At 33.3% G+C, this 27,990-nt stretch overlaps 14 protein-coding genes across 14 annotated transcripts; 6 read left to right on the top strand and 8 right to left on the bottom strand.

The window, feature by feature from the left end:
• Positions 1–147: 147 nt before the first annotated feature.
• On the top strand, positions 148–672 carry RAD6 (E2 ubiquitin-conjugating protein RAD6; the record flags this gene model as incomplete). The annotated part of the gene is made up of 1 exon (XM_004181255.1): positions 148–672. The coding sequence occupies one exon, from the start codon at positions 148–150 to the stop codon at positions 670–672; it is 525 nt and encodes a 174-aa protein (XP_004181303.1).
• Positions 673–885: 213 nt separating this feature from the next.
• On the bottom strand, positions 886–1,377 carry TBLA0F02430 (uncharacterized protein; the record flags this gene model as incomplete). Its single annotated transcript, XM_004181254.1, has 1 exon — positions 886–1,377. The coding sequence occupies one exon, from the start codon at positions 1,375–1,377 to the stop codon at positions 886–888; it is 492 nt and encodes a 163-aa protein (XP_004181302.1).
• Positions 1,378–1,567: 190 nt separating this feature from the next.
• TBLA0F02420 (uncharacterized protein) lies at positions 1,568–2,683 on the bottom strand (the record flags this gene model as incomplete). Its single annotated transcript, XM_004181253.1, has 1 exon — positions 1,568–2,683. One exon carries the CDS (start codon positions 2,681–2,683, stop codon positions 1,568–1,570), a length of 1,116 nt encoding a protein of 371 aa, XP_004181301.1.
• A 193-nt stretch (positions 2,684–2,876) lies between these two features.
• Positions 2,877–3,674, bottom strand: MET8 (bifunctional precorrin-2 dehydrogenase/sirohydrochlorin ferrochelatase MET8; the record flags this gene model as incomplete). The annotated part of the gene is made up of 1 exon (XM_004181252.1): positions 2,877–3,674. The coding sequence occupies one exon, from the start codon at positions 3,672–3,674 to the stop codon at positions 2,877–2,879; it is 798 nt and encodes a 265-aa protein (XP_004181300.1).
• A 588-nt stretch (positions 3,675–4,262) lies between these two features.
• SEC13 (GTPase-activating protein SEC13) lies at positions 4,263–5,159 on the top strand (the record flags this gene model as incomplete). Its single annotated transcript, XM_004181251.1, has 1 exon — positions 4,263–5,159. The coding sequence occupies one exon, from the start codon at positions 4,263–4,265 to the stop codon at positions 5,157–5,159; it is 897 nt and encodes a 298-aa protein (XP_004181299.1).
• A 475-nt stretch (positions 5,160–5,634) lies between these two features.
• On the bottom strand, positions 5,635–6,918 carry TBLA0F02390 (uncharacterized protein; the record flags this gene model as incomplete). Its single annotated transcript, XM_004181250.1, has 1 exon — positions 5,635–6,918. One exon carries the CDS (start codon positions 6,916–6,918, stop codon positions 5,635–5,637), a length of 1,284 nt encoding a protein of 427 aa, XP_004181298.1.
• Positions 6,919–7,978: 1,060 nt separating this feature from the next.
• On the bottom strand, positions 7,979–8,899 carry PNP1 (purine-nucleoside phosphorylase; the record flags this gene model as incomplete). Its single annotated transcript, XM_004181249.1, has 1 exon — positions 7,979–8,899. One exon carries the CDS (start codon positions 8,897–8,899, stop codon positions 7,979–7,981), a length of 921 nt encoding a protein of 306 aa, XP_004181297.1.
• A 2,686-nt stretch (positions 8,900–11,585) lies between these two features.
• DHH1 (DExD/H-box ATP-dependent RNA helicase DHH1) lies at positions 11,586–13,343 on the bottom strand (the record flags this gene model as incomplete). Its single annotated transcript, XM_004181248.1, has 1 exon — positions 11,586–13,343. The coding sequence occupies one exon, from the start codon at positions 13,341–13,343 to the stop codon at positions 11,586–11,588; it is 1,758 nt and encodes a 585-aa protein (XP_004181296.1).
• A 1,641-nt stretch (positions 13,344–14,984) lies between these two features.
• On the top strand, positions 14,985–16,655 carry STE7 (mitogen-activated protein kinase kinase STE7; the record flags this gene model as incomplete). Its single annotated transcript, XM_004181247.1, has 1 exon — positions 14,985–16,655. One exon carries the CDS (start codon positions 14,985–14,987, stop codon positions 16,653–16,655), a length of 1,671 nt encoding a protein of 556 aa, XP_004181295.1.
• A 168-nt stretch (positions 16,656–16,823) lies between these two features.
• Positions 16,824–17,159, bottom strand: DMO2 (Dmo2p; the record flags this gene model as incomplete). Its single annotated transcript, XM_004181246.1, has 1 exon — positions 16,824–17,159. The coding sequence occupies one exon, from the start codon at positions 17,157–17,159 to the stop codon at positions 16,824–16,826; it is 336 nt and encodes a 111-aa protein (XP_004181294.1).
• Positions 17,160–17,476: 317 nt separating this feature from the next.
• On the top strand, positions 17,477–19,117 carry CMR1 (Cmr1p; the record flags this gene model as incomplete). The annotated part of the gene is made up of 1 exon (XM_004181245.1): positions 17,477–19,117. The coding sequence occupies one exon, from the start codon at positions 17,477–17,479 to the stop codon at positions 19,115–19,117; it is 1,641 nt and encodes a 546-aa protein (XP_004181293.1).
• A 1,801-nt stretch (positions 19,118–20,918) lies between these two features.
• Positions 20,919–22,361, top strand: CLB3 (B-type cyclin CLB3; the record flags this gene model as incomplete). The annotated part of the gene is made up of 1 exon (XM_004181244.1): positions 20,919–22,361. The coding sequence occupies one exon, from the start codon at positions 20,919–20,921 to the stop codon at positions 22,359–22,361; it is 1,443 nt and encodes a 480-aa protein (XP_004181292.1).
• Positions 22,362–23,145: 784 nt separating this feature from the next.
• Positions 23,146–25,881, top strand: MSH5 (MutS family protein MSH5; the record flags this gene model as incomplete). The annotated part of the gene is made up of 1 exon (XM_004181243.1): positions 23,146–25,881. One exon carries the CDS (start codon positions 23,146–23,148, stop codon positions 25,879–25,881), a length of 2,736 nt encoding a protein of 911 aa, XP_004181291.1.
• A 228-nt stretch (positions 25,882–26,109) lies between these two features.
• SAS10 (rRNA-processing protein SAS10) lies at positions 26,110–27,906 on the bottom strand (the record flags this gene model as incomplete). The annotated part of the gene is made up of 1 exon (XM_004181242.1): positions 26,110–27,906. One exon carries the CDS (start codon positions 27,904–27,906, stop codon positions 26,110–26,112), a length of 1,797 nt encoding a protein of 598 aa, XP_004181290.1.
• Between the last annotated feature and the right edge of the window lie 84 nt (positions 27,907–27,990).

Raw genomic sequence — 27,990 nt, 5'->3', positions numbered from 1 at the left:
TATATATATATATTTCATTTCAACTATTATAATTGCATATTTGTCCTTCACTCTCTACACCCTCGCCAACCTTCCCCTGCATATAAAAATATATCTTAATAATACTAATCATAATACTAATTCTAATAAAATTAATAATAATTAATAATGTCTACCCCAGCCAGAAGAAGATTAATGAGAGATTTCAAAAGAATCAAGAGTGATTCGCCACCTGGGATATCAGCATCACCATTACCAGATAATGTGATGTTATGGAATGCAATGATTATAGGTCCATCTGATACACCATATGAAGATGGTACATTTCGATTAGTATTAGAATTCGATGAAGAATATCCAAATAAGCCACCACATGTTAAGTTTTTAAGTGAAATGTTTCACCCCAATGTTTATGCCAATGGAGAGATTTGTTTAGATATTTTACAAAACAGATGGACACCCACCTATGATGTTTCTTCGATCTTGACATCGATTCAAAGTTTATTTAATGACCCAAATCCAGCATCACCAGCCAATGTAGAAGCTGCTACGTTATTTAAAGATCATCGAGCACAATATGTCAAGAAAGTGAAAGAAACGGTAGAAAAATCATGGGAAGATAATATGGAGGATATGGATGATGATGAAGAAGATAGTGATGAAGATGGAGATGACGATGAAGATGAAGAGTGATGTATAGTGGGATCAAAAGCAAAAGCAAAAGCAAAAGCAAAAGCAAAAGCAAAAAATGAAAAAATAAATAAAATGGAATTATGACAAACGTATATGTAAAAGAATATATGTACGTGATGGATGATAATTTTTATGTACGTGATGGATGGTAATTTTTATGTATTTATGTATAATTATAGATTGATCAAAGTAGCGTTTACGTTAACACACGTTTTAAAAAGTGTTTGCAATTGCAGCTAGAGCAATGATTGAAGATAAATACAAGACTTTTCTTGTCAAGGGGTCTATCGATTGAGGTGAGGGTTTCTGTAAGTTTTCCACATTCCGTGGTCCAATATTACCGAATGCTAAATAATATTGTAATTTTATCAAACCTTTATCAAGGGAATTCCAATTTTGAGAATTTTCAGATAATTCATTAAGATGTTGAGATAAATAATGACGATCTGTATCATTAATCTTGGAAACAAAGTGTCCAAGTTGTGTATTATTATTAATTTGTTTATATTGATCAATCAATTTTTCCGGGGTTGCTAAGATGGTGGAATCATCTTCTGAAGGATCAAAAGAGGAAGGTATGATTAATTGTTTTAAATCTGAAAAGACTTGAGGGTATGCTTGAGCACCATCTTGTGGAGGTTTCAATTTATCTAGGAGAGATAGATTTCTCTTGTTGATGGTTTTGGCCAGTTTTGATTTAAACATCGAATGGTTGATTGTTTGTGAGGGAGGGGAGGGACAAAACAAAAAAAAAAAATAAAATAATAAAGTTCCACTTTGTACCGGAGATATATATCAATAGAAAATTACAAATTAACAAAGTTAAATAAGGTAAGGATAAAAAAAAACGACAAAAAAAAAAAAAAAAAAAATAAAAAAGGAATTTAAATAGTCATTAGTTGGTGGCGCTGTTTGTATTTTGTTTTGCCAAGACAAATAAAATATCAGTCAAACTGACGACACCGATTAATTTCCCTGTTCTATATTCCTTTTCATATAACCCGGTAAAATCTTGATCCAAAGTGGTTGTGGAAGAACTTGTGGAGGAAGTTGCAGAGTCTATGGAGGCGGAAGGTTGTTGAACAATCCATAATCTGTGAGATTTCGTGGCAACAAGCTTTGCCAAAGTTCTTGCTAGGGAACTTGAAGGGTAGACGTGGAAAATGGGGAACGAGTCTTTGCCATTTTCCAAGCCTCTGGAATTTAATATTATGGAGATGAAATGACGGCAATTCTTGTGGAGGAGAGGGTATTGAGAGGTTCTGGTGACATGTTTGACGTCTGTGACGGAAATGTTGCCCAACAGATTGAATTGATTATCGACAACGGCGATGGAGGAGATTTTTTCGTGATGCATTTTGAAAAGAGCCTTTATTAGAGGCTCGTCGCCATTGATGGAGATGACTCTGCTCTGTTGTATTTTGAAATTCTGGGTGTTGTAATTGCCTATTTGCAATTCTCTTAGAGATTTGTTCAAGATGGGTTGGATGTTTTTGAAAAGTCTTGCATTGTCCCAGATATATTTGATCAGTCTTCTTTGAGACAGAATGCCGAGGATGGTGTTGTTTGGGGTATCTAGGATGGCCAGTCTATGGATACCTTTGCCGAGGATATCGATTGCCATGTCGAGAGAGTCGTTGAGGTCCAAGGTGGAGAATTTCAATTTGTTTTCCGCGACGGTGATGAAGTCGCCGACTTTGACTGGTTTGCCGTTTTGACAGTCTGCAGTGATGGTGGGGTCTGCGACAGAGACCTTGTTCAGGGCCAACAAGAGGTATGAGTTCAAGTCGTTGTAATTGAAAGCGAGATATTGGTCGGCAATTGGTGTTTGGGGCGAGTGTGACAGACGCACTGGCAAGGAAGTGAGGTTGTATTTGATCAGGGTGTTGAAGGCCTCTTCGATGGAGAGTGACGATTCGACGGTGATGAGTTTGTTTGTTTGGACCAAGGTTTGTAGTTTGATGGTGTTCCAGTCGATCGGTACGACCGGTTGGGAGTTGGAGAGGGACATTTATACAAACGTGGTTGTGCTTGTGCTTGAATTTGTAATTCTAATTCTAATTAATTCTAATTAATTCCAATCCTAACTGTATTACACTAAATACGCTTGCCGTTTCGTATTGTTTATATATGCACGACATTTTTCCAAGACAAGGGGCGGGGTAGCGGGGTTAACCCAAAAACAAAAAATCACCAGAGCCCCGTCACGTGAGCAGTCTCGCGATCTCCTCCTCTCCGGGCAGCTGCTTCTCGCCAATCTCCGTGTCCCTGTACAATCCGACAGCACGTGCAACGTCCAGGCGCGAGGCACGTGCCAGACCCAGCGCGTCGGTCACGTGGCGCACCCAGCGCATACGGTGGCCGATGTCACGTGCCGACTCCGGCGAAGGCAGGGCGCGGATAGCCGCCCTTAACGAGCTCAGTTGGGCAAACCCGGCCAACAGTGTGGATTGCATCGGATCCAACACAGCCTGGATATAATCCCGAAGCAAGGCGGCAAACCTGGGCGCGCCTCCGCCAGAACACACACTTAGTGTTATCGCATGTTGTGGAGTCTTTTCACAGGCCAATACAAGATCGGCCCCAAAATAAAAATCACAAAGTCCAGGTTCATCAGCCACATTCACCAGTTGTTGTTCACCATGGTGACACTTGTAAAAGGCATAGATGTCGCGTGACAGCTGCTGGTTGCTACGAGGTAACGTGATGAGTACCAGATGGTAGCCGCGCATGGGGTCACGTGCTGCGGCTTTAGCACGGTCCCAGGGCTCTGCCACGTGACGTGCGACGAGGCCTTTATCGAGGAAATCACGTTGCACGGCGGGACTGACACGGTCGCTGATCAGAGTGACACGTGCTCCGGTGGGGATCAGCTTGAGCAGACGGGTGTGGGCCACAGAGCCTGCCCCAATGAGCAGCACTTTTTTGCCTGCGAGACGATGGGCCAGCGGCAAAGACTGGGCGGAGACGTGAGGGGGTGGCGAGGGTGGAGCAGCGGACATGGGCGTGGGGTGAAGTGGGGGTAGAGCAAGGGATGAGCGTGGGGGTGAAGTGGGGGTGAAGTGGGGGCAACGTGGGGGCAACGTGGGGAGGAGAGGAGGGGGCTATTCTGTGGCGAGCAGGGGGCCTTATATACGTGGAGCAATCGTGTCTGTGCATCGCCATATGCACACACACGCCACACCACGTGCCATCGCACGTGGTGTCAGGGTGGAGAGCTTGGCCTGCTTACTAAGGCAGTGTGGCAGTGGGTCGTATTATGTAATTCGGTCGCCGTCCGAATCGCAGTTGGCCACTGCCTTTAGCCGCCCATCTTCCGAGTTCTAAGCAGCCTGTGGACAAGGCTTGGTGTATTCACAGTATGCTACAGTAGGACATTCCGGGAATTTTAGCTCTCCGGCTCTCCGGGTAACGCCCACACGCACCCGCACACGCACCCGCACATGCTCGATCTGTATTTGAAAAAATTGAAAAATAAAGCATATTGAAAACTGAAAAGACTTGATTTATATTAGTGTGTATACCTTTAAATAGTATAAAACAAACCTGTAAAGACTCGAAAAATATATAAATCCATCCGTAGACACAGCATGGTCGTCATTTCTAATATCCATTCCGACATCATCCACGATACAGTGTTGGATTATTACGGTCGCAAGTTGGCCACCTGCTCGTCAGATAAAACAATCAAAATATACGAAATCGATGGCGACTCGCACAAGCTATTGACCACTCTAACAGGCCATGAAGGTCCTGTCTGGAGAATCGATTGGGCCCATCCGAAATTCGGAACAATCTTGGCCTCGTGTTCGTACGACGGTAAAGTCATCATATGGAAGGAAGAAAACGGTACTTGGTCACAAATCGCAGTCCATTCCGTACATTCGGCCTCGGTAAATTCTGTCAAATGGGCTCCTCATGAATATGGGGCAGTGCTACTGGCTGCCTCTTCAGATGGGAAAATATCAGTTGTGGAATTCAAAGAAAATGGCACTCAAAACCCAATGGTGTTAGACGCCCATGCTGTGGGTGTCAATTCTGCTGCTTGGGCTCCTGCCACCATCCAATCGCCAAAGAATCCGACCGAAAAGCCACTTCCATTGAGAAGGTTCGTCACCGGTGGTGCTGATAATCTCGTCAAGATTTGGAAATTCGATCAAGCTGCAAATACTTATATTCTGGAAGATACTTTAGAAGGCCATTCGGACTGGGTTAGAGACGTAACTTGGTCTCCGAGTGTATTATTAGGTTCGTGCATTGCAAGTGTTTCTCAGGATAGAACTTGTATAATTTGGACTCAGTCAGGTAACGAAGGTGTTTGGAGAAAGACTTCTCTACAACAAGAAAGATTCCCAGATGTCTTATGGCGTGCATCTTGGTCTCTATCAGGGAACGTCTTGGCTTTATCGGGTGGTGATAACCGTATTACTTTATGGAAGGAGAACTTGCAAGGTGGTTGGGAACAGGCCGGTGTGGTGGCACAATGATTTATCAAAGTTGTAACTATACAACTATTACTTTTTTCAAATTAAAGAGCAAAAAAAAAAAAAATAAAAAATTTAAAAAGCAAAAATCTTTAAAAAAAATGTGCAAATTTTTACAAGAATAGTTGAAAAAGTCCACACCCCCAGTCGCGTATCATAACTATAATCTTTTATATAGATGTATTTATACTAGTAAAATACAATACACTACAATACAAAAAAAAAAATAACTCATTCACATAACCTATTCTCATTTTAAATAATTTGTAAGCGTACTAACAAATGTAAATCACACAATTATTACTTTTCCTAAATTAAAGAACAAAAAAAAAACCAATTTAAAAAGCAAAAAAAAATATACACGCAAGCCCACCGCAACTCTCAGAAATTCAGATTTTAAGCATACAAATAGAAATATATATATATATCAAATGTATAAATTAATGAAACTATATTATTTTTTTTGTTCGACTCTCATCTAAGCCCATTTACCTAACAACGCCATTAGACCACAACCGCAACACATCACAAAATACGCTAGTAATAATTTCTTTAGACTATTCTTACCTTCGAAATTATTAGCATACAAAAATTCGTGTGCCATTAATTCAACTAGACCGGTATAGATTAAAATACCAGCACTGATGGAATCAAAGATACCATTGACAATCAATGCTGATCTGGAACCTGGAACCCATGAATGTCTCACACCAATACCAATGGCTGCAGAGATAGGTGTTGTCACACCGAAGCAAGCCCCCAAGATCCATGGAGTATATCTCTTCGAATATGGCCATTCAACTTCGGCAACTCTGGTACCCAAACCTAAACCTTCGAACATTTGGTGGAAAATCAAAACAACAAATAATGTATCGAATTCTTTACCTGCAACTGATAATGATAGACCAATGAAGATAGAGTGTGCAATAATACCACTTTCCAAGATCATAACACTCACTAATTCCCTAACATATTCAGAATTACTAACATCTTCAGGTTTTCTTTCTGCCGCGAATAAACCATCACTGTCTTCACTATCTTCACTAACTTCTACATTATGTTCGCTAAATACAAGATTCTCGTTCTTGCCATCCGCTACTGAGTGGACGTTTTCACGATCGCCACGTTTAACATCTTCTTCTTCATTATAGAAACGATATTCATCCGATGCACCAGCATCACGTTCCACTATGCTATCATTTTCTTGACTCTCTAGATCGTCACTAGGACTGCCAACTTGATCTTCCTTCTCCATCATTTCACCACTTTCATTATCAGCACCATGCTTGTGACCACGAAATTCTGGATTACGGAAATGACTAGCATGGGGATCTGGTACTTTACCACCATTCTTTCTTTCATTCCTTTCAATGAAATAATGGGCCATTAATTCTGAAAAGAAAATTAAGAATAATGCCATTAGACATATACCAAATGCCCATGGATATTCTTGCCAAACACCACCTAAACATGGATCATTTAATTCATCGTATGCAGGTTGTAATAAATGAATAAATGCTGTGGCAACAATAACACCTGAACCAAAAAATTTGGCAATAAAGAAAAAGATAGGGGGAATTCTTATAAATGAATATCTAGAAGCTAGAATTGGGAAAAAGACACCAATTGAAGAAGATATTAATAACATAAACACAGCTAAAATTCTCAAATTATCACGACCATCGTAATCGTTTTGAGTTGGACAAGCTGGGGTAGGAGTAGAATCATCTCTTCTGTAAAGATAATATGAACTGGACGACATTTTTAATTAACAAATATTATTATTACTCTTGATTATTTTAAACTTTTATTATTATTAAAAATAAAAATATTATATTTTATTATTATTATTTTTATTAATTCCTAAAAATTGGGTATTATATTAAAGTGCGTTTTCCTAAATTAATTAATTAATTAATTACTGTAACTATAATATTATTTATTATCTTATACTGTTGCTTTGAGAAAAACCACTGGTGATATGTTATTATGACACAAGAAATAAAATTACAAGATAAACAAATTGAGAGTAAAATTGTTGATATTCATGTCATTTTTATAATTAACGCCCATCCTTTAAACTAAGACAATTTTTAACGATGAACCTTTAAAATGTCTCAAAAACTAAAAAAATGAAATTAAAAAAAAAAAAAAAAAAAAAAAAATTTTTTATAGAATATTATCGTTAAAAATTTGTACAACTAATCGACAGCTTTACGAAACCTTGAAGGTCACTTAATAATAACCATGAGTCTAAACAATAACAATAGAAAAATAAGGTTACTGAACGTTAAATTTTCAATATCGTCTAATAGTTTGTCACAATTCGTGAGATTCCTATCTATCAATGCAGTTGTATTTTACTGACGCATTAATGTGGACTACCCTTAAGGTCATCTTTCGTTCGTTCAGAAAAACGCCAAGGCGCTTTTTTTTAAACTTGTGAAAACTTCAACAAGAAATGCTTGAATCTAGTAAAAAATTTACTTGTGCCTGAATTTTCTAAAACATATATTTCTTTTGATTTTACTACTTTTACCCCTCTGACCAGCATAATTGGTCTCTACTGTTGAAATCTATTAAAGGCAAAATATGTTACCTTAAGAGGCCCGGGTATTTTTTTTTTTTTCTTGATATATTTTAGATTCGAGAGTATCCACTTAGATCCCAAGCACTTTACCCTATTTGCCAACAACGCTTGTATATAGTAAACGTAATTATTTACCCATTCAATCAAGGGGCAATTACATATCGTATATAGAACAGATAAATATTTAGCAAACGAGCCAATAAAATAGTATGGATGAACTAGATAAACTAGTTTACAGATCGCCTACTACTGCAGCAATTAGATGTTCAACATCGGTAGATGCTGATTTACCATTCTCCAGTACTTCTGCATGATTTGCTATACCAACGTCTAAAGCAACTGGATTTTCATCAAATACGCTCGCGGGGTGGTCTAAGACGGATTTATTAGTAATTAGACTTAACGCTAAAACTCTCCAACCACAATGTCTAGCAACGATTACTTCAGGAACAGTACTCATACCAACAGCATCGCCGCCCATCGCATTAATCATTCTACATTCCGCTCTTGTTTCGAAAGTTGGGCCAGAAACAAAACAATAAGTACCTTCATGCAATTTCCTTGATATACCTAATTCCCTTTGTTTTCTAAATAATAACTTTCGTAATTCTAAATCGTAAGCATCACTTAAAGCCAGGAATCTTGGGCCATATTCATCCATATTTTCTCCAATCAGTGGATGCTTACCTGCCAAGCCAGGGAAGTTTATATGGTCGTAAATGCACATAAGGTCGCAAGTTTGGAAATCATGATTTAAACCCCCTGCAGCATTCGTTACAATTAAAGTTTGAACTGTTTTTAATCCATCCAGAACACGGATAGGGAAAGTAGTATCGAAGAGTGAATTGCCTTCGTATCCATGCAGTCTACCATTCATCAATACGACTGGAGTACGATTCATCGTACCAAAAATTAATGTTCCCATATGTCCAGGAACAGTACTTTTTTTAAAGTTTGGTATATCAGAATATGGTATAACTAATTTTTCCTTATTTGCATCAAGTCGATTAGAAATACCACCCAAGCCAGAGCCACAGATGATTAGAATACGTGGTTCAAATGGTTCCGTAAAGTGATTTGTAATTGATTTCTTAATAAACTCTGTAGATGTATGGATCTTTAATCTTTTTTCTTCAATATCTTCAGATGACATGATTGTTAATGGAATGGTAATTGAAAAGTTAAACGATTGATTTGTTGAATATGTAATTATAGGCTCTTTTTACATGAAATATCCGTTTCTTGTTTGAATAACCGTTTTGTTTTTTTCTTAGGTTTTTAATTTTTATGAACCTTAAATAATTTGGGTAGGATATGTAAAATAAATATCAAGTTATGGAAAATCCTATTTGAGAGGTTGGAATTATAAATATGATTAAGATAAAATTCCGATGATGAGTATTTCTAAAAAAAAAAAAATAGCGAGATTACCCTTTTAACATAAAATCAATTAAGAAATAATATTAGAGTATAATTTTAAGAAAAAAACAAAACAAGACTAATTAAAATTTTATTCATGAATAGAGATAAGATTGGCTGTATATTAAATGAAATACCTATGATTTACGGAGTTTTACCTGAACTAGAGATAACCGACGAATGTTAAATTACGCTAATATCGTAATGGCCTAGTAATAGCCTAGTAATAGCCATCGTCTGGATATGTCGGATTGTCAAATAAGTTTTGCAATGATGTAAATAGAATTATATAATTTATCAGATGTAAAAGATCAAATAAGGAAAAGTACCTAACGTAAAAAAATAAGGTAAAAAAAAAAAAAAAAACAAAAAAAAAAGGAATTTATTAAAGCCAATTGATAATAGAAATTCCCCAAAAAAAAGGTATTTCTTCAAAACGAAATAGCAGCTTATATCTCCACTGAACAAATTCCTGTATTGGGCTATGAACAGGGAAACCGAAATTTCTTGAAAAGATAAGATAATGCTCATAATTGCTTGTTTTAATTTTCAAGCAAAATAAAATAGTTTAAAAATCTTGTATGAAAATATTTATTTCCTTCAAGTTTTTAAGCGCAGATTATTAATCGTTTCAATCAAAACCAGTAATAATAAAAAAGAAATAAATAAATAAAGATAAATACATTGAAAACAATTTTTTCTTTTTCTAAAAACAATCGTATCCCACTCCTTGTCTTGTGTAATGAGATAAATTAATAATCAGCAAAAAAAACTCTCCTTTATATATTTCTTCTTTAAATGTTGCCTATTTAGTTCCGATTTTGATATGACGAAATAACTTTAGTTATTTATTATTGAATAGAGAAATTTTAATTATTTCTTGTTTTTATTTTAATAGTAGTAAATTCGAGTTACTTTTTTTTTAAAAAAAAAGTTTCGGTAATAGAAGATCTATAGATGTTGGTATGTTAAAAATATATCAAGTAATGCAATGAAATCATAATAATAGATTAAAGGTTGATTGGCGCAATTGCTCTTGGAATTTGCTTAGTTAAATTTGTCTGTCGGAGATAACTTTAATTCTTTATTATTATTCATTAAAGTATATCACTTAATATGAGCTTCTTCTTTTAGACAATGATTTATATTTTTTTTTCCAAACTTAGTTGATGTGTCAGAATGAAAATAATCATTAGAAAAGAATTACAAATGAGAAAAGAAAATTGTCGGTGATGATTTACGATATGAATGATATCAGTAAATAAAACAATGAAGTATCACCCATTTCTTGAGGGAAGAATGAAAATATAAAAAATGATTACAATAAATGAAGAATTGATCTGTAATAAGACTTTATTTGTTAAAGATAACGAAAATTGGAAATAAATTTTTATTCTTTTTTTTTAATGAGTAAAAGATTAACTAATGCAAATAAAAGAAAAAATTGTAGAGTTGTTTAATAATGTTCATAGATAAGATATAATCGCCGATTTAACGATAAATTTATCATTTTTTTATTGATTTGAGGTTGGGTTTTTATTCTTTTTGATAGAAGGCTGGTATTATTAATAGAATTGAATATGTATAAACATGAAATTTAACCATGAGAAAGAGAAAATAATAATAAAATTAAAATTAAAAATAAAAAAAAAATAGAAAAAAAAAGTGGAAGAGAAAGGTAAAGACAAACGTAAAATGTATCGTCTTGATGGAACAGTTGAGAAGTTTTTTTCTTTTCTTTAATCTTGTGAATCGAGGATTAATCTATAATTTTTAATTAATAGCAGTGAGCAAAATTAGGCTGAATGGACCAAGTAGTAAAACGTGGTTGTAAAGACAGGTAAGATGTTATATTGAGCAGTTGTATGATCATTTCTATTTAACCAAGATATAACTCTCAAGGGAGATGCGGTTGCTCTAATAGGCTAAAATATTTGATTCAAAAACTCTTATGCCAAAAAAATTTTTTTTAAAATAAAATCAAATGAGGCAAAAAAATTGATGAGAATAAAAAAAATTAAAATATAATGGCTCAAAATGATCAAGTTATAATAATTTATCCAATCAGAATAAAGAATGGATACAAGCATTAAGACTGACAATCATTAAAAGAAAATGAAAAAAAAAATAGAGTATCATGAAAGCTTGTGTAGTCTTGATATCAGTAAGAGAGAAAATGTTGAAACAAATTAATTTGATATACAGGAAATGAAGAAAATAAAGAAAAAATAAAAATTGAAAACCAAAAACAATGTAATAATTTTAAACATGAACATGTGTATAAAAGCACAGTTTAGCGTAATAGAAGTTGTTTTCATAGATGGAAGGAAATATGCTAATTAAGTTAAAGTATGCTAGGGGGGAGAAAATTAAAAAAAAAAAAAATGTAAGATTTAAAAGAGGTGATGAGGGGGAATGAATTAATTAGTGGCAGGTGAGGGAGTTAAGAAATGATAAGAATGAGAAGGATTGATCTTTTTTTTGTGAATTGAAAATAAAAAAAAATGGTCGAGTAAAAAATAATAGTGAGAAAAAATAACCAAATAAAGAAAGGTATGAATTGAAAATGAAATAAAGTAAAATAGTGAACATAAAGAAAGAGACAAAAAAAATAAAATTTGTAAATAAAAAAAGTAAATGTAAAAAGATAAAAATAAATAGAAAAAAAATTGAAGATCAAATTGAAATATTCTTAAGAAAGGAGAGAACGTGGGTGGAGGAAGCATGTAAATTATAGCTCTTAAAATTGAGGTTGATTTAAAATTTTGTTGTTGAGCTGGAGGAGGAGGCATTTGCATGTTCATCATTTGTTGTTGAGGGTTGAATTGAGGATTAAATTGTTGTGGAGGCATTTGATTTGGCATTTGGTTTGGCATTTGGTTCTGATTATCAGCATGTTGATCATTTGTAATTGGGAATGGAATTGGAACAGCAGAATTATCATTGGCGACATATAATGATTTGTCGATGGTGGAAGGAATTGCAGCGATTTCTGTACCCAATTCTTGTTCAATCTTGTATAAATTGAAACGGTCATTCCAATTAATCAAATTGATAGCCAAACCTAAATGACCGAATCTACCGGATCTACCGATTCTGTGTAAATAGGTTTCTGCAGTTTTTGGAAAATCGAAATTGATGACGACGTTAACAGCTTGGATATCAATACCACGAGTCAATAAATCTGAACATACAAGGGTTCTAACTTTACCTTGACGGAATTCATGGAAAACTCTATTTCTTTCTTGTTGTTTCATTCTTGCATGTGAGTAATAACATGAGTAGCCTAAATCAGTAATTTTCTTGGCTAATAATTCCACTCTATTTGTGGAATTGCAAAAGATGATGGCTTGGTTGATTTGCAATTTGGAGAACAATGTATTTAAACAATGTAATTTTTGTCTTTCTTCGACGAAGGCGTAATATTGAGTGATACCTTTCAAAGTTAGTTCATCCATTAAATTGATTTCATAAGGTTTTGTTAAATGTTTGACCATAAATTCTTTAACAGTCAAGGGGAAAGTGGCACTGAATAATAGAGATTGATGATGTTTTGGTAAGAAAATCAAGATTTGTTCAATGATTGTTTTGAAATCTCTGGACAACATCTTATCGGCTTCATCCATGATGAACAAACTACATTCGGAAAGATCAGCAACTTTTCTGGAGGCCAAATCAAGGACTCTACCTGGAGTACCGACCAAGACGTGTATAGTTTCGTTCAATCTCATGATATCGTCTCTCAAATTAGTACCCCCTGTGGTGACCATACAGGAGATTCCACAATGTTTACCTAAAGTTCTTACTACTTGAGAAGTCTGAAGAGCCAATTCTCTTGTGGGGACCATGATCAAAGCTTGAATCTTGTTGATCTTTGGTTTTACTTTTTCTAGTGTAGGGATGACGAATGCAGCAGTTTTACCAGTCCCATTTTTGGCTCTTGCAAGAATATCTCTTCCTGCTATAGCAATTGGGATAGATTCTTCTTGGATAGGGGAAGGTTTTTCGAAGCCTGCTTCGAAGATACCCATTAATAGTTCTCTTTTCAAATAGAAATCTTCGAAGGAGTTACCCTTTGTGTTTAACACATCTTCAGTTTGAGGTCTTGTATCTTTTTTTGGAATGTTCAATTTTGACTTCCAATCGTTTGTATCGAGTTGTTGTTGGACAGTGGACATTATGAAGGGGAGGTGTGTGTGTGTGTGTGTGTGTGTGTGTGTGTGAGGGAGGAGAGAAGTTTTTTTCTGTAAGTTTGTGTATAGATAATAAGAATTTTTTTCTATGTTCTATTTTTTTTGTTTAAAACAAAACTGGATAAGTTTTTTAAAGATTATTATTCTATAGTGTGTTCAAGAAAAAAAATAAAATTTCTTTTTTTTATTTTTTCGGTTTGGGATTTAAATTTCTATACGGTTCGCTTTTTTCTATGGAAAATTTAAAGAAAAAAAAATAAGGATACGCGAGGGAATTGCTTATTTTATATTATAATAGTAGTATATATTAAATTACGTACTCTAATTTAGTAGTGTGTTCTAGTTATGGTTGTAATTAGAGTTCGTGTTAGAGTTAACTTTATAGTGTTGTTTGGGTACGGTGGAGTTAGTAAAATTCTAAGTCAATGTTCTTTTTTTGTAATGAATGAGGGTTGAAAGAGTTGAGAGATAAAAAAAAGGAAAAAAAAGGAGAGGTGATAATGGAATGGTACTTCTTGACAGAGCTGGTGATTAGCTGGTGTTGTTAGATGTAAAGTAACGTAAAGTGATTTTTAAAAAAAAATATCGGTGTTAGCGTGTATGTTTTGTAGAAGGTGGTTAAAGATAAAAACTCTTGTGAGATTCAGTTTATCTATATTATTTGTTTGAGGTTTGTTTTATGTTGGTATCAATTGTTATTGTTACAGTGACAATCTCGGTGGCAATCTCAGTGATAGTCTAGTGGTAATCTATCCCAATGACAATTTACAGTGGCAATCCAATCCTGCCTCTGATTTTTGCTTATGGTTATTGATTGCCACTGTCTAAGAAAATGCAAAGAAACAAACGTTCTTAGTAACTCTTGACAACTCAAGGACTAAATGACGGCCGGGTAAGTTCTGTTTCTCGTAATTTACATTCGTGTTTGCAATAGATAAGAAATTAGGAAAAAAAGAGAAGATCTCTGCAGCCGGGTAACGTTGAGAGAAATTGGAAAGAGCAAACCACGTGATGTAATAAATTGACACGTGATACTAAATTAGCAATTTGACACGTGGCCTTGTATTATCCCTGTCACGTGATTATCCCTCCTTTGCCAAGTGACGCTCGAGAATGCTCCAGGGTTACCCGCAATCGACACGTTGTACACACTCTGTCCTTTCCTAGGCGTGACTCCCACATGCGCCTCCATGGCGGCCCGCCTACGCCTGCCAAACCAGTTACTTTCTGTGGTCTGCTCAGACGCGTACGTAGCGCGTAGCCCCAGACGCGTAATCATCGCTCAGACTGCATCGCCTACTAGATCTGATCGGATCTTGTTATAGATCATTTTTTCACTGCCAGGGATATATTATCCAGTTAAACGGTAACGGCCATTATAATGCCTATCAAAAACACTTAGCACAACGCTTAGCATATCGCTTAACCTATCGCTTAACACATCGCCTAGTTCAACGTCTAGAGATATATAACGCTCGGATACTGTGAAAACTTCTTTTTACAGACAATCCAACCTGAGAGAAACGACATTGATCAAAACCGCTGTGTTTTTTTGTCTTTTTTTTTCCTGATCTTTTCTTTGCTTCTCTCCCTCTCTCTTTCATTCATTCATTAATTCTTTACCCCATGTTCAAAGCTAGAACTCTTCAGAAAAGAAACTTTAAAAATTTATCCTTGGCTAATGATGAGGATACCACAATAGAGGAACCCACACATGCGTCGGGCAATTGTCTGATAGATCCTAATGAACGAATAATAGCCACTTCTCAAATAGATCCTACAATCGATAGAACCACGACTCATTTCAAATCAATTAGTCTCTCCAATAAACGAAAAAATAGACCGGCCATCAAGAATTTGGCTTTACAAAGTGATTCAAGCATATATACAATAGATACCACCACCACTGCACCCTCTTCTAATCGACTTGTCAATCAGAACTTACAAAGTATCTTGGTCCATGATGAACCTCATAGATTAGCTAGGAAACGATCGTCCAACGATTCACTTACAATCAGTGACCTTGCCACTCCGACAAACCAACTACGTAATTCTCTTTTCATCTCTTCTACATCTTCGTTGAATACCCCAATAAATACAGACATCCCATCTATAGACTCCACGACACCTCCATTGGTAGAATCCTCCATTGTACCTCCACCTCCAGCACAACAGCCACTCCCCACCACCAGTTCCACCACGGCTCCATCTTCACTCACTCAACAATCAGAATCACACTCACATTCACATTCACATGCACATGCACATGCACATTCACATTCCTCCACGTTTATGAACATCCAGGATATCGTACAACTGGGCAAGATTGGTTCAGGTAATTCAGGAACCGTTACAAAAGCATTACATGTCCCAGATTCCAAAGTGATAGCTAAAAAGACTATACCCGTAGAGAAAAATAATGACAAAATCATAAATCAATTAATTAGGGAATTGACCATTATGAAGAATTTAAAACCACATCCGAACTTGGTAGAATTCTACGGAGCATTTTATGATCAATCCACAAATAATGAAATCATCATACTCTTAGAATATATGAATTGTGGATCTCTGGATAAAATCCTTTCCACATATCATTCTTTTGTGAATAGAAATTTAATCCCACAAGATATCGTTGTCAAATGGTTCAATACTCTTTCGATCTCCAGGATTTCTGCTTCTGTACTTACGGGATTATCTTATTTATATGACAATTATAAAATCATTCATAGAGATATAAAACCATCAAATATTTTAATTGGGAGTAAAGGACAAGTGAAAATTTGTGATTTCGGTGTTTCCAAAACTTTAATAAATTCTATCGCAGATACATTCGTAGGGACCTCTACTTATATGTCACCTGAAAGAATTCAAGGGAACGTCTATTCCACTAAAGGTGATGTTTGGTCTCTTGGATTAACTTTAATTGAATTGGTCACCGGTGAATTCCCCCTTGGTGGTCATAACGATACTCCAGATGGGATTCTAGATCTTTTACAAAGAATCGTCAATGAACCTTCTCCAAGTTTATCTGCACAAGTAGCAAATAAATATCCTCCCATGATGAACGATTTTATAAAAAGATGTTGTATTAAAGATGAAAAATTAAGACCTTCCATGAAGGATTTATTAAATCATCCTTTTATTTTAAATTTCAATGATAAAGATAAAGAATTCAAAATTTGGGCTAAGCGTATTAGATCTTACATGAAGGATGAAAAACAATATAAACGTGAACAATTTGAAAGAAAAAAATTTCAAGAATATAGAAAGAAAAAATTCGAACGTGGGAATTAATTTCCCTTTCCCTTCTCTTCTACCCCCTATATACATCTATAATAATTCTTTTTACCTGATAAAAAAAAATTAAAAAAAAGTAAAAAAAAAGAAAAAGAAAAATAAAAACTCAAAAAAAATTTAGTCGACCACCAGCTAACTAGTCTCTTACGTTTTCTTTATTTAGAATCATTCGTTTGTATAATCTAACTTCTTATATTCCTTCCGAGGATTCCATAGCCAACCTTCGGATCCTCTAATTAATCCAAACATTATCAACCCAGCACCAAATCCTCTTAAAGACGATCTCCACCATTTAGGATTCCTTTTTTCAAACTCTTGCAATGTCACTCCCTTGGCTTGTTCCTTCTTGCCATATTTTGTGGCTCTTCCAGAAGCTAAATAAGAACCAAACCCAATTGAAAACATAGTAGCCATAATTTGACAGGGAACACAATCCATAGTCGCCGTTTTTTCAAGATCCCTTTCTGGTGGAGGATTAAAAACATTTAATATATTACTCATTATTCTGTATTATTTATAATAATCACTTTCCCTTTTTGTTAAGTATATTTTATTTCAAACTTCCTTCCCTTTTGCAATTGTTGAATTGTTTGTTTTTTTTTAATATTGTTACAATTGATTATGAATGATTAATTATGATTGAATGTAAATCGATGTCTTTTTCTTTTTCGTTTCCAGCATTCTCGATTTTTGACGCGTTACGGGATTAAGATTCTCATGAAATTTAAGATTAATATTATATCAATCTAGTCATCTACAAAAAAAAAATGAAATCATAATATATTCAAACTGTTTTAATACGAAAAAATCTCGCTAAAATGGTCGAATTAACAGAATTCCAAAAAAAACGTCTTGAAAATATTAAAAGAAATAATGATATTTTGAAAAAATTAAGTTTAACAGGAACAGCAAATCAAATTAAAAAGGAATCCGGTATTATAACAAAAGAGAAGAAAAAGACTATACCAGCTCGTTCAATTAAAAAAAAGCAAGTTTCACAAAAGCCTCCTCCAATCCCAACTAGAAGATCTCGTCGATTAAGAGGAGAAACAGTAACTACAGAAGGTATACCAAATTTAAGTGATTCTCAATTATTAAATAATTTGAAACAATCATCACCATCATTAGAATCTGATCGGTTTGAATCTTTGATAGATGACTTAAAAGAATCACCTGTAGTAGGTGATATCAAATTAAGTGATATTATAAAAGATGAAAATGAGTCTTCTTTACAAGATAAATTTAAATATTTAGCAAATAAGAACTTTTCATCTGGAGATTTTTTTGAAGAATTGAAAAAATATCAAACAATAAATAAGCCTGAATTAAGTAAGTTACAAGAAGATTTTGATTTACAATTATATGATATTTTCCAACCAAATGAAATTAAAATTGTTTATGAACGTATTTCATCAGTATTTTTTCATCCATCAATAGACAAAAAATTAATTATTGCAGGTGATAAGGTGGGAAATCTTGGATTTTGGAATGTTAGAGATGAGCCATTATCTGAAAATGGGGAAGATGATTTGGTGGAACCTGATATCACCAGAGTAAAATTATTTACGAAAAATGTAAGTGAAATTGATTGTTTCCCCACGGATTTAACAAAAATTCTGACAACTTCTTATGATGGCACTATTAGATCAATTGATTTGAATACGATGGAAAGTAATGAAATTCTTCAATTGAAGGATGTAGATGGTAATGATCTTGGAATTAGTGCTTTTCAATTCAATTATTCGGACCCAAATCAAATATATTTGACAACATTAAGTGGTGAATTTACCACTCTTGATATTAGAATGAATAATAAAAATTTGAATTTGGATATAAAAAGATTGTCAAACAAAAAAATCGGTTCTTTTGCAATAAACCCTAAAAGATCATGGGAAATAGCTACTGGTTCTTTAGATAGAACTTTAAAAATTTGGGACATTAGAAAAATTGTGAAAGAACCTGAATGGTCACAGTATGATGACTATGAAAGCCATCAAATCATTGGAACATATGATTCAAGATTAAGTATATCTGCGATCTCCTATTCACCATTCGATAATACTTTAGTTTGTAATGGTTATGATGATACTATTAGATTATTTGATGTAAACGAAAATAATATTCAACAAGAGCTAACTCCAAAAATAACAATTAAGCATAATTGTCAAACAGGGCGTTGGACAAGTATTTTAAAGGCCAAATATAAGCCAAATCAAAACGTATTTGGTATTGCAAACATGGGTAAAGCTATTGATCTATACGATAGTGAGGGTCAACAATTGGCCCATTTAAAGACTGCCACTGTACCGGCTGTTATAGCATGGCATCCTATTAATAATTGGATTGCAGGTGGTAATTCAAGTGGTAAAATCTTTCTTTTTACAGATGAAAACAGGGTTCTGGCTGATGAAAGTGTTAAGGTTGAAGGGGATGTAATAAAAAAGGAGGAAAATAATTAAAACAGAAACCAAATCCTAAAAGATAAAAAAGAAAAAAAAACAGAACCATATAGACAAAATTCATGTACAGTACGTAAATTTTATACATTAAAAAAATTAATAATATGATTTCTTCTATTTTATATTACGGCTTTCATAAATTCCTAGCTTTACTTTAAACTTTAGAAAGTACTAGATATAATAATACTCTTTTTAGAACTTGATATTTGTTTTTTGAGATAACAAATATTACTTAGCTTAAATAGTCATGAGCCTTATTATTATTGATATTATGGCCTTCCCCTAAATATGGTATTTAAGATTTTCATTCTTAAAATGTTTTTCTTATTTAGGGTTTTCCGAAGAGATTTTAATTGTTTTAATTTCGTGTTTTAATGACAATTTATAAAAGTTTGCCAAGAAAAAAGGGTCTAAAAGTAAATAAAAAGTAGATAATAAAAAGATATATTGTGTAAAAGATGTCAAATGTATGACATGAGAAAGAACCTATAGTCAAGAAGTAATCATATGATATTTTTTTTCTTTAATATTTTTCTTAGGATGAAACACTGTTTCACAGGCACCCGTTAATTTGTAATAGCCGCTGTAGTCTAATAGAGCTTTTCACATACTTGTTAGTGACTAGAACTACAAAGAAAACCTCCTCAATAATTTTTTGAGCAATACTATTCATGACAAGATTTCCTTAATAATTATACTCCCAAGAATTTATGTAAACTGGACAAGTAGTTTCAGTTATAAGGGCGTCACAAAAAAATCACACAAACTTTACTGGCATCTTAAAAGGACGCGCATTCGGTAAAAAAATAAATAATCTAAAAGAGAAAAATGAAAACAAAAACAACGAATAAACAAAGCTTCTTAACCAAAATAAGCGGAAAAACAAAACATCCCCATCGGTAATTTTTGTTTAAACCAAATAAAGATAAATCTCAAAAACAAAAAAAAAGTTATTTGTTTGTTTTGTTTTTGGAGCTCACAAAGATAGTTAGTTTCTTTCTCTAGCTGTTGTTTATTTATTTATTTATTCTCAAGCTTCTCTACAAAAAATTGTACTCTGCATTTTGGTATATTATATGATATAGTATTACAATATAGCATTGTATTATAATATAAGAATCACCAATACTCACTGATCCGATATTTTTATTGTATTGCTTTCTTCATTTGCGACCTGTTATTTGAAGATCTGTAGATTCAATTCTCTCTTTGTGCTACCACATCTACATCTGCCTCCAACTCTTCATATCCTATTGTTGGGTTTGACGTATTGAATCTGCAACAACAGAAAAATTAGCATCACTAAAAACTCAATTACTCTCGATTTCATTTGACCTGGTTGTTTCCTGCTCAAGTATCTTTCGATCAACTGCACAATTTCAAATTTAATTAACAATAATAACTAATACTACACCTAATTCACTGTATCTTGAATACTTCAAGTATAACATTTTTTTAAATTTTTTTCTTTTCCAGATTTCAATTCTCTTCTATTCCTAATTTTTAATATTTTATTTTGATCTTTTAATTCATACAAGTTAAAAAATACAACAGTTGAAAAAAATTACAACAATCGAAATCACTCCTGCTCCTATTTACAACTAGCTTTGATTTTTTTTAAAGAATATAAACCATTTTCATAAACACTTATAAACAAACCATTTTTTAACCGCTAGCCTTATTGTTTCTAAAAAAAACTACAATGAGCTCTTCAAATTATAGAAACCGATCTTCAGCACCAATCGAAACTGATACTTTTACTTCAATGCATCCATTAAAGAGACAAAACCAACAATCATCAATGCAACAACAGCTCCAAGGACATCACCGCCATCGTGTCGCCTTAAGTGATGTTACTTCTCAAATTAACAACAATAGTCATAACAGCCTTTCAAATGGAAATTATACTTCAAACGGTCATAACCCGAATTTACAACTAAAGCAAACTTTAAGCCATCCTGTCGTTAATTTAAATAAGATCAATAGTAATAGTAGTAATACCAATCTAATAATTAATAAAAGTTCAAATTCACAGCAACAAAGAAAAGAAGAATATTATGTAAAGGAATTAGACGATGAATCATTATTAGATAATGATATTGAAATTGAAAATAGAATATTATTAAACACTACGACTAGCAACTCTGATAGTAATTTAACTCATAATGCAGAGGAAGAAGAAGAAGAAGATGCTGATGTTGATGATGATGAAGAAGACGTCGAGGAAGAGGAAGAATTTTTAGACGAAGAAGATGAAGAAGTTGAACAGCAAGAGAATGCTATTGCTGACGAAGAAAATGGAGCTGAAGAAGAAGACGAGGAAGATGAATTTTTAGGACCTTTATTACCTGAATATTCAGAAAAGTCTAAGCTATTATTTCAAGAAGCGTATCATCTTTATCATAGAGATACACCAGACCCAATGGATGATGATACCTATGACGTAGTAATGGTTTCAGAATTAGCCAATGATATATTCAAGTACCTGAATGAAATTGAAATTAAATACTCTCCTAATCCAAATTATATGAAAGATCAACCTGAGCTAAAGTGGTCTTTCAGGAGTACATTAATTGATTGGATTGTTCAAGTTCATGCAAGATTTAATTTGCTGCCAGAAACTTTATATTTAACGGTTAACATAATTGATAGATTCTTAAGTTTAAGCATTGTTACATTAAATAAATTTCAATTGGTCGGTGCTGCAGCTTTATTTATTGCTTCAAAATTTGAGGAAATTAACTGTCCTGCTTTGAAGGATATAGTTTACATGTTAGCTAATGCGTATTCGCGGGATGATGTCATTAAGGCAGAGAGATTCATGATTGATACTTTAAATTTTGAAATTGGTTGGCCTGGCCCGATGTCTTTTCTAAGACGAATTAGTAAAGCAGATGATTATGAATATGATATAAGAACTCTAGCGAAATATTTACTAGAAACAACTATAATGGATTCGAGATTGATTTCTGCTCCACCAAGTTGGTTGGCTGCAGGTGCTTATTTTTTAAGTAGAGTTATTTTACAACAGAAAGAATGGACGGCAAAACATGTTTATTATTCAGGATATACCCAAGATCAAATTTTTCCACTAGCAACACTAATTTTAGAAAATTGTAGATATGCTCAAACCAAACATGAAGCCATTTGGAAAAAATACTCTGAACGTAGACAACATCATTCAGCCCAAATTGTATCTAAATGGATTGATCGTGCCGAACGTAAAATGGATAGCAATCATTAATAGAATCTTCTTAGATTATGATTTCTAATGGTTATGCTTGACAATTTTATTCCTTGTACCTTATTTCAATTTATTTCCTCAAACTAACACTCAAGTTTCCCTTAAAGAACAAACTTTCTCTCCCTGGTTAATAACATTCAATAATAACTTCAAATTACTTACAATCTCCATTTTGCATTTTTCCTTTAATTTTTCTTTCCCCCATTATATTTCTCTGTATTTTCTTTCTATATTTACCTATTTTGCATTTTTGTTCCATACTATTAAACTTTTAACAAATCCTAATCTGTACTATTATTGCTATCACTTCATTATAATATATTAGCATCTTTTATTTTTTGAAGGGATCTAGTTGTTAAACGTCACATTATAGTTATCGCATTAAAATTTAGTACAATATTTATTCCATTTCTCTTTATTTCTAATTTCATAAATAATTATGCATATAGTTTGTTTTTTAGTTTAATCGATATCTATAATAAATTTAGTAGACTACTTAAAATAATAAAGGCTGAGGCAAAAATCAGTTTCACTCAGAGATAAAAAAAAAAATTTATATTAGGGTCTTTATTTTTGTCTTCTCTATTTTAATTTAATTTTTTGGGTTCTAACTATTCAAGCCTTGGCGGTTAGAGAAAGTCCGAAAAAGGGATAAAAAGATCTGCATAGAAAAACAATGCTATCATACTAAATCAAACTTATCAAAAAAGCTAGATACTTTGTTTTTAAATAAGTAAGGCACCCTTTTCAAAATTTTACCAAAGCTGATATTATTCAACAAGATATGAATGAATACCCTATTGAAGGCGAAGATATCGAACAAGAAAATATATTTATTGAAGAAGATGATGACTTTGCAGGACCCCAAGGTGAATCAATAATTTGCTTCGATATTGTAAATAATAGTTTAGGATGTTCTATTTTAGAATCTCAAAGTAAAACTTTAAAAATATTTGAAGAGGATTACAAAATAGAAGGATTAGCAACTTCAAAAAAACAGAAAAAATCTTTGAATTCAAACAAAGATGATGAAGTATATACTATTAACAAAATACCCAATGACCTTAATTCTATAATTGAAGCATTGATTACAGACAATTTACCTTCGGTTTGTCTTCTTTCTACTAACTTTGATGAACAGACTGTAAAAATTATAGAACAGTTATCTAATTCTTTGAATTTTGAAATAGAATTTAGACCTATCAGTGAATTTAGAAAGTTTACAGAAGATTTTAAAGATTTGATTCAGATACAATCAAAACAGGAAAGGCTGCTTATTGAATGTATTTTTCCAAATAATGACCATAAAAATAGTATTATGGAAAATAATTTACTCGTAACAAAAAGTTGTTTGGTATGCTGCTTAAACTATCTCAAAAATATGGTAAATACTGAAATTGTTTCAAAAAATAGTGTCACAGCTGCAAAAGAAGACATAAATGCAAAAAAAAGCATTTATCTTATAAGAAACTTAAAACAACTATTTGTCAGTGATAAAATATTTTTAGATTATAACACAATCTCTTCATTACGTATATTACCTTTTGGGAATAAGTCTGACCAAGGTAAGAATAAAAAAGATAAAAGTGAAAATATACTAGACTTATTAGATCATACCTCAACTGAAGCTGCTAAGAAACTTTTAATTTCTTGGCTTAAGTATCCTCTTTCTGATATTCGAAAAATACGAAAAAGACATAGCGTTCTAAAGACATTACTCGAAAAAACAAACAGTAATTATTTTGAAGATATATGCTCTGAAATCAAAAATATTATTAATATTCAACCAATTCTAAATCAAATATTTTCTGGTAATATTTCATTTATCAAATGGAAAAAGCTAAAAAAGTTTTTGGTAAGTAGTATCAAATTGTATAAGTTGATCGAATGTTTATATCTTGATAATGCAACAGATTCATTGTTTGCAAATATCCTACAATACTCACAGATAGAGGTTTTAGAAATAATACTGGATGAGATACAAAGAACCATTGACTTCGAGAATTCACAGAATAGCAATCATTTAGTAATCAATGAAGACATTAATGCTCAATTAGATGAGTTTAGAAATATTTATAACCAATTGGAAAATATTTTAGGGAGCCTAGCTGAAGAAGTACAAATGAAGTTGTTAGAAGAGCTAGAGGAATCACATTCTTTCTCCAATACGTTAAATGATCACTACGTTAATGCTATTTATATACCACAACTAGGCTATCTACTTACAGTAGACAATTCTCTTGAAGAATTACTAACCAAAAGCAGCTTTCAAAAAGAATGGAAAGAAATATTTAGAACTTCTACTAATATTTATTATAAAAATGAATTTACAGAAACCCTTGATAATGAGTATGGTGATGTATATGGAAATTTGTCTGATTTAGAGATTGAAGTTCTACAGAAACTATCTGATTGTATTAGAAACTATAGAACAATATTAACACAATTTTCTGACTTTGTAATTGAATTAGATGTGTTTCTTTCTCTTGCAAGAGTTAGCCAAGAAAGAAATTATACTGAACCATTATTAGTAGATGACTGTTGCCTCATTGATATAAAAAAGGGACGGCATCCTCTTTACGAAAACTTTGTAGAGAGCTATATCACAAACGATACATATATAAATGGAGGTACATTTAATACCTCTACAAATATCACAGAAAACGCTTCAAATATACAGCAAACACAGAATCCGTCATCTTATCAAAGAATAGTATTACTTACAGGGGCCAATGCTTCCGGAAAATCAGTGTTTTTAACACAAATTGGATTAATAGTCTTCTTAGCACAGATCGGTTGCTATGTACCAGCAGAAATGGCAAAGTTATCTGTAGTGGATAAAATATTAACCAACATTAAGTCCCAAGAAACTTTGTATACTTTTGAAAGTACATTTGAAAGAGATTCTAAACAAATGTCCAAATGTCTGCATTCAGCCACAGAACGAAGCCTAGTTTTAATTGATGAATATGGGAAGGGAACCGATATGGTGGATGGGCCAGCAATATTTGGTGGCATTCTTAAATCTCTTAGCAAAGATAAGAATTGTCCTCTAATTATAGCCTCTACACATTTCCATGAGCTTTTTAAACCATCAATACTTGGAAAAAACATTGCTGGCATTAAATTTTATCAAACTGAAATTCTACTTCAAGATATCTCTCAAAACAAACATATTTATATTTCGTCCAATATATCAACCTTAGATATAGGTATCACTTTTTTATACCGTATACTCGAAGGGATCACTGAACGATCTTTTGGAATATACTGTGCTAAGCTTTGTGGGATACCTATTTCAATAATCCAGAGAGGAGAGAAGCTAATGAAGTTTCAATATTCTGGATCAGATATTATTCAAGAATGCTGTAGCCTAACAGAAGATGAGTTGCAAGATTTATCTAAGAATAAAGAAATTGTAAAAAGGTTCATGAAGTGGGATTTAGATTTAGATGGAATATTATCTAGTACTGATTTAAAAGATAAACTAAGAGAAATAATAGAATATTCTAGCGTTTGATCTTTAGGTTTAAATACCAACGCTTAACTTACATATTTACTCTAATTGAAATATATTTGCTATGAAATCTTGGAGAATGCACTATTTTTTGTATGCCTCAATTATATGCGGCATTATTTTATATATTATTATACAGAGATTATATAGTTCATATAATTAAAGTACCCAATTTATTAAAACCAAATATCCGTACATAGATCGAATATCTAAAGAACAGAAACGATACAACTAATTTTTAAACCGAACAGATCTTGACAGATTCTTCTTGATACCGGTCTTTTCACCCTCATATGCACCTGACTGGCCACCAGAATAAACAGCACGTACCGATTTTAATTTCTTTTGTGCCTTTTCGTATCTCTTTCTCTTCTTTACACGTGAGTTTCTGTTTTCTTTCTTTCTGTTTGGTGTTAAACCCTTGTTCTTCAAAATTTGATAGTTAATAGCACGCTTACCTTCAACACCAACCTCTTCTGCTAGTTCAGCTAATTTACCATCTCTGGCTGCAAGTTGAGCCTTTTTATGAGCCTGAATACGGGCTTCTTTCTTTTGGTTTAGAGAAGCTTTAATTTCGTTATAATAATCATTTTCACCTGCAGTGTTTACTACCTTGGAAGCAGCTTCATCTTCAGACTTATAATCATTATCGTCCAAGTCAGCACCATTTGAATCAGATAAACCACGCTTGCGAGCTTCTTCAATTAATTGCTGTTGTCTCTTGTATAGTCGTTCTTTGTAGGGTATATCATCATCACCGTTAAATTTAACTTTTTTCTTTTTGTCTTGTTGATCAATCTTAGCTGTATAGAAGCGTAATGTTTTCTTCCTTGCCATCTTTTCTTGGGCATCAATATCTAGCATTTCACTTTCAACATAGTCATCATTTTCTAATGCTGATTTTTCAAATGGTAGCTCGTTCGCTATACGTGGTTGAGCAACATATTCTTCAAAATCATCTAAATCTACTTCACTTTCTTCCTCTTCATCTATATCTGATTGATTATTAGTATGCACGTGAACCATGCCATCAGGGTTTGCGACATCATCAACAGTTTGCAATATATTTTCGTCCAAAGTTTCAAGATTATTATCAACTTCCTCATCTTCAGATACTTGCTCTTCGTCAACATTAGAAGATTTTGTATTTTCAAAACTATCAGGCAATTCATTAGCTTGTCTCCATATTTCTTTAGATGTTAGGATAGACTCCATCACAGGATGTTCCTTCATACTTGTAAAGTCTTCATTATTGTTTAACTCACTTAGTAATAAGCCAAAATAAGAAGAAATTGTACCTAAGTACCCTGATAGGGCCAAAACTTTTAATTTAATAAATTCCGTTTGCTCTTGTGATTTTAATTCCTTTAAAGTGGACGTTAGTTGAGTTAGTTCCTGACTTAAGGGGAAAAATTCAGGAATCATTGATTGTAAATAGTTTTTTTTACCTGCTAAGTCCATGTTCAAAATATCATTAATAGATACAGAATTGCCTTCTTGCTTTGTTGATTCTTTAAATTCACCTACATCGAATTCTTTGGCATCTTTTACCCACTCCTCTTCAATTTCATCATCTAAATAGTCACCCATGTTAAGTTCTTCAAGGTGTTTCTTTTGTTGACGAAGAGCTTCTTTCTCAATTTCCTTAGCTGTTTCATCGTCATCTAAATCATCAGCACCATAATATTCGCTTTTAGAAACACCCCAAGCATTCTCTTGATCCAACATTGCATTTTCGTTCTCCTCTGCAGAGTTATAGGTATCCATTTTTCTGCCAAAAATTTTCTTATAGGCATCTGCACCATCTAACTGAGCAGCAGTTTCATCCTGACTTTCATCTTCTGATGATGAGCTTTCATCAATGGCTAAGACTTCCTCTTCTTCGTCATCTGGGTTATCGTCACTTTCATCTCTCCGATTAGCCAAAGTTGAGTTTTCAAATAAAATTTTCTCACTCTTTCTAGCAAAATCATCAACTTCATTTAATCCATAAGGATCTTCATTATTTGTATTGCGTGCTGGTGCCATATTCTTTAGTTGTAAGTTTTATAGAATAGCTCTCTGCTATAGTAATTCTATATTAAATACTAAAAGTTGTATTATCTCTTTAAC

Source organism: Henningerozyma blattae, chromosome 6, assembly GCF_000315915.1.
Source record: "Henningerozyma blattae CBS 6284 chromosome 6, complete genome".
Lineage (NCBI taxonomy): Eukaryota > Fungi > Ascomycota > Saccharomycetes > Saccharomycetales > Saccharomycetaceae > Henningerozyma > Henningerozyma blattae.
This window is presented reverse-complemented; position numbering and strand designations above follow the sequence as displayed.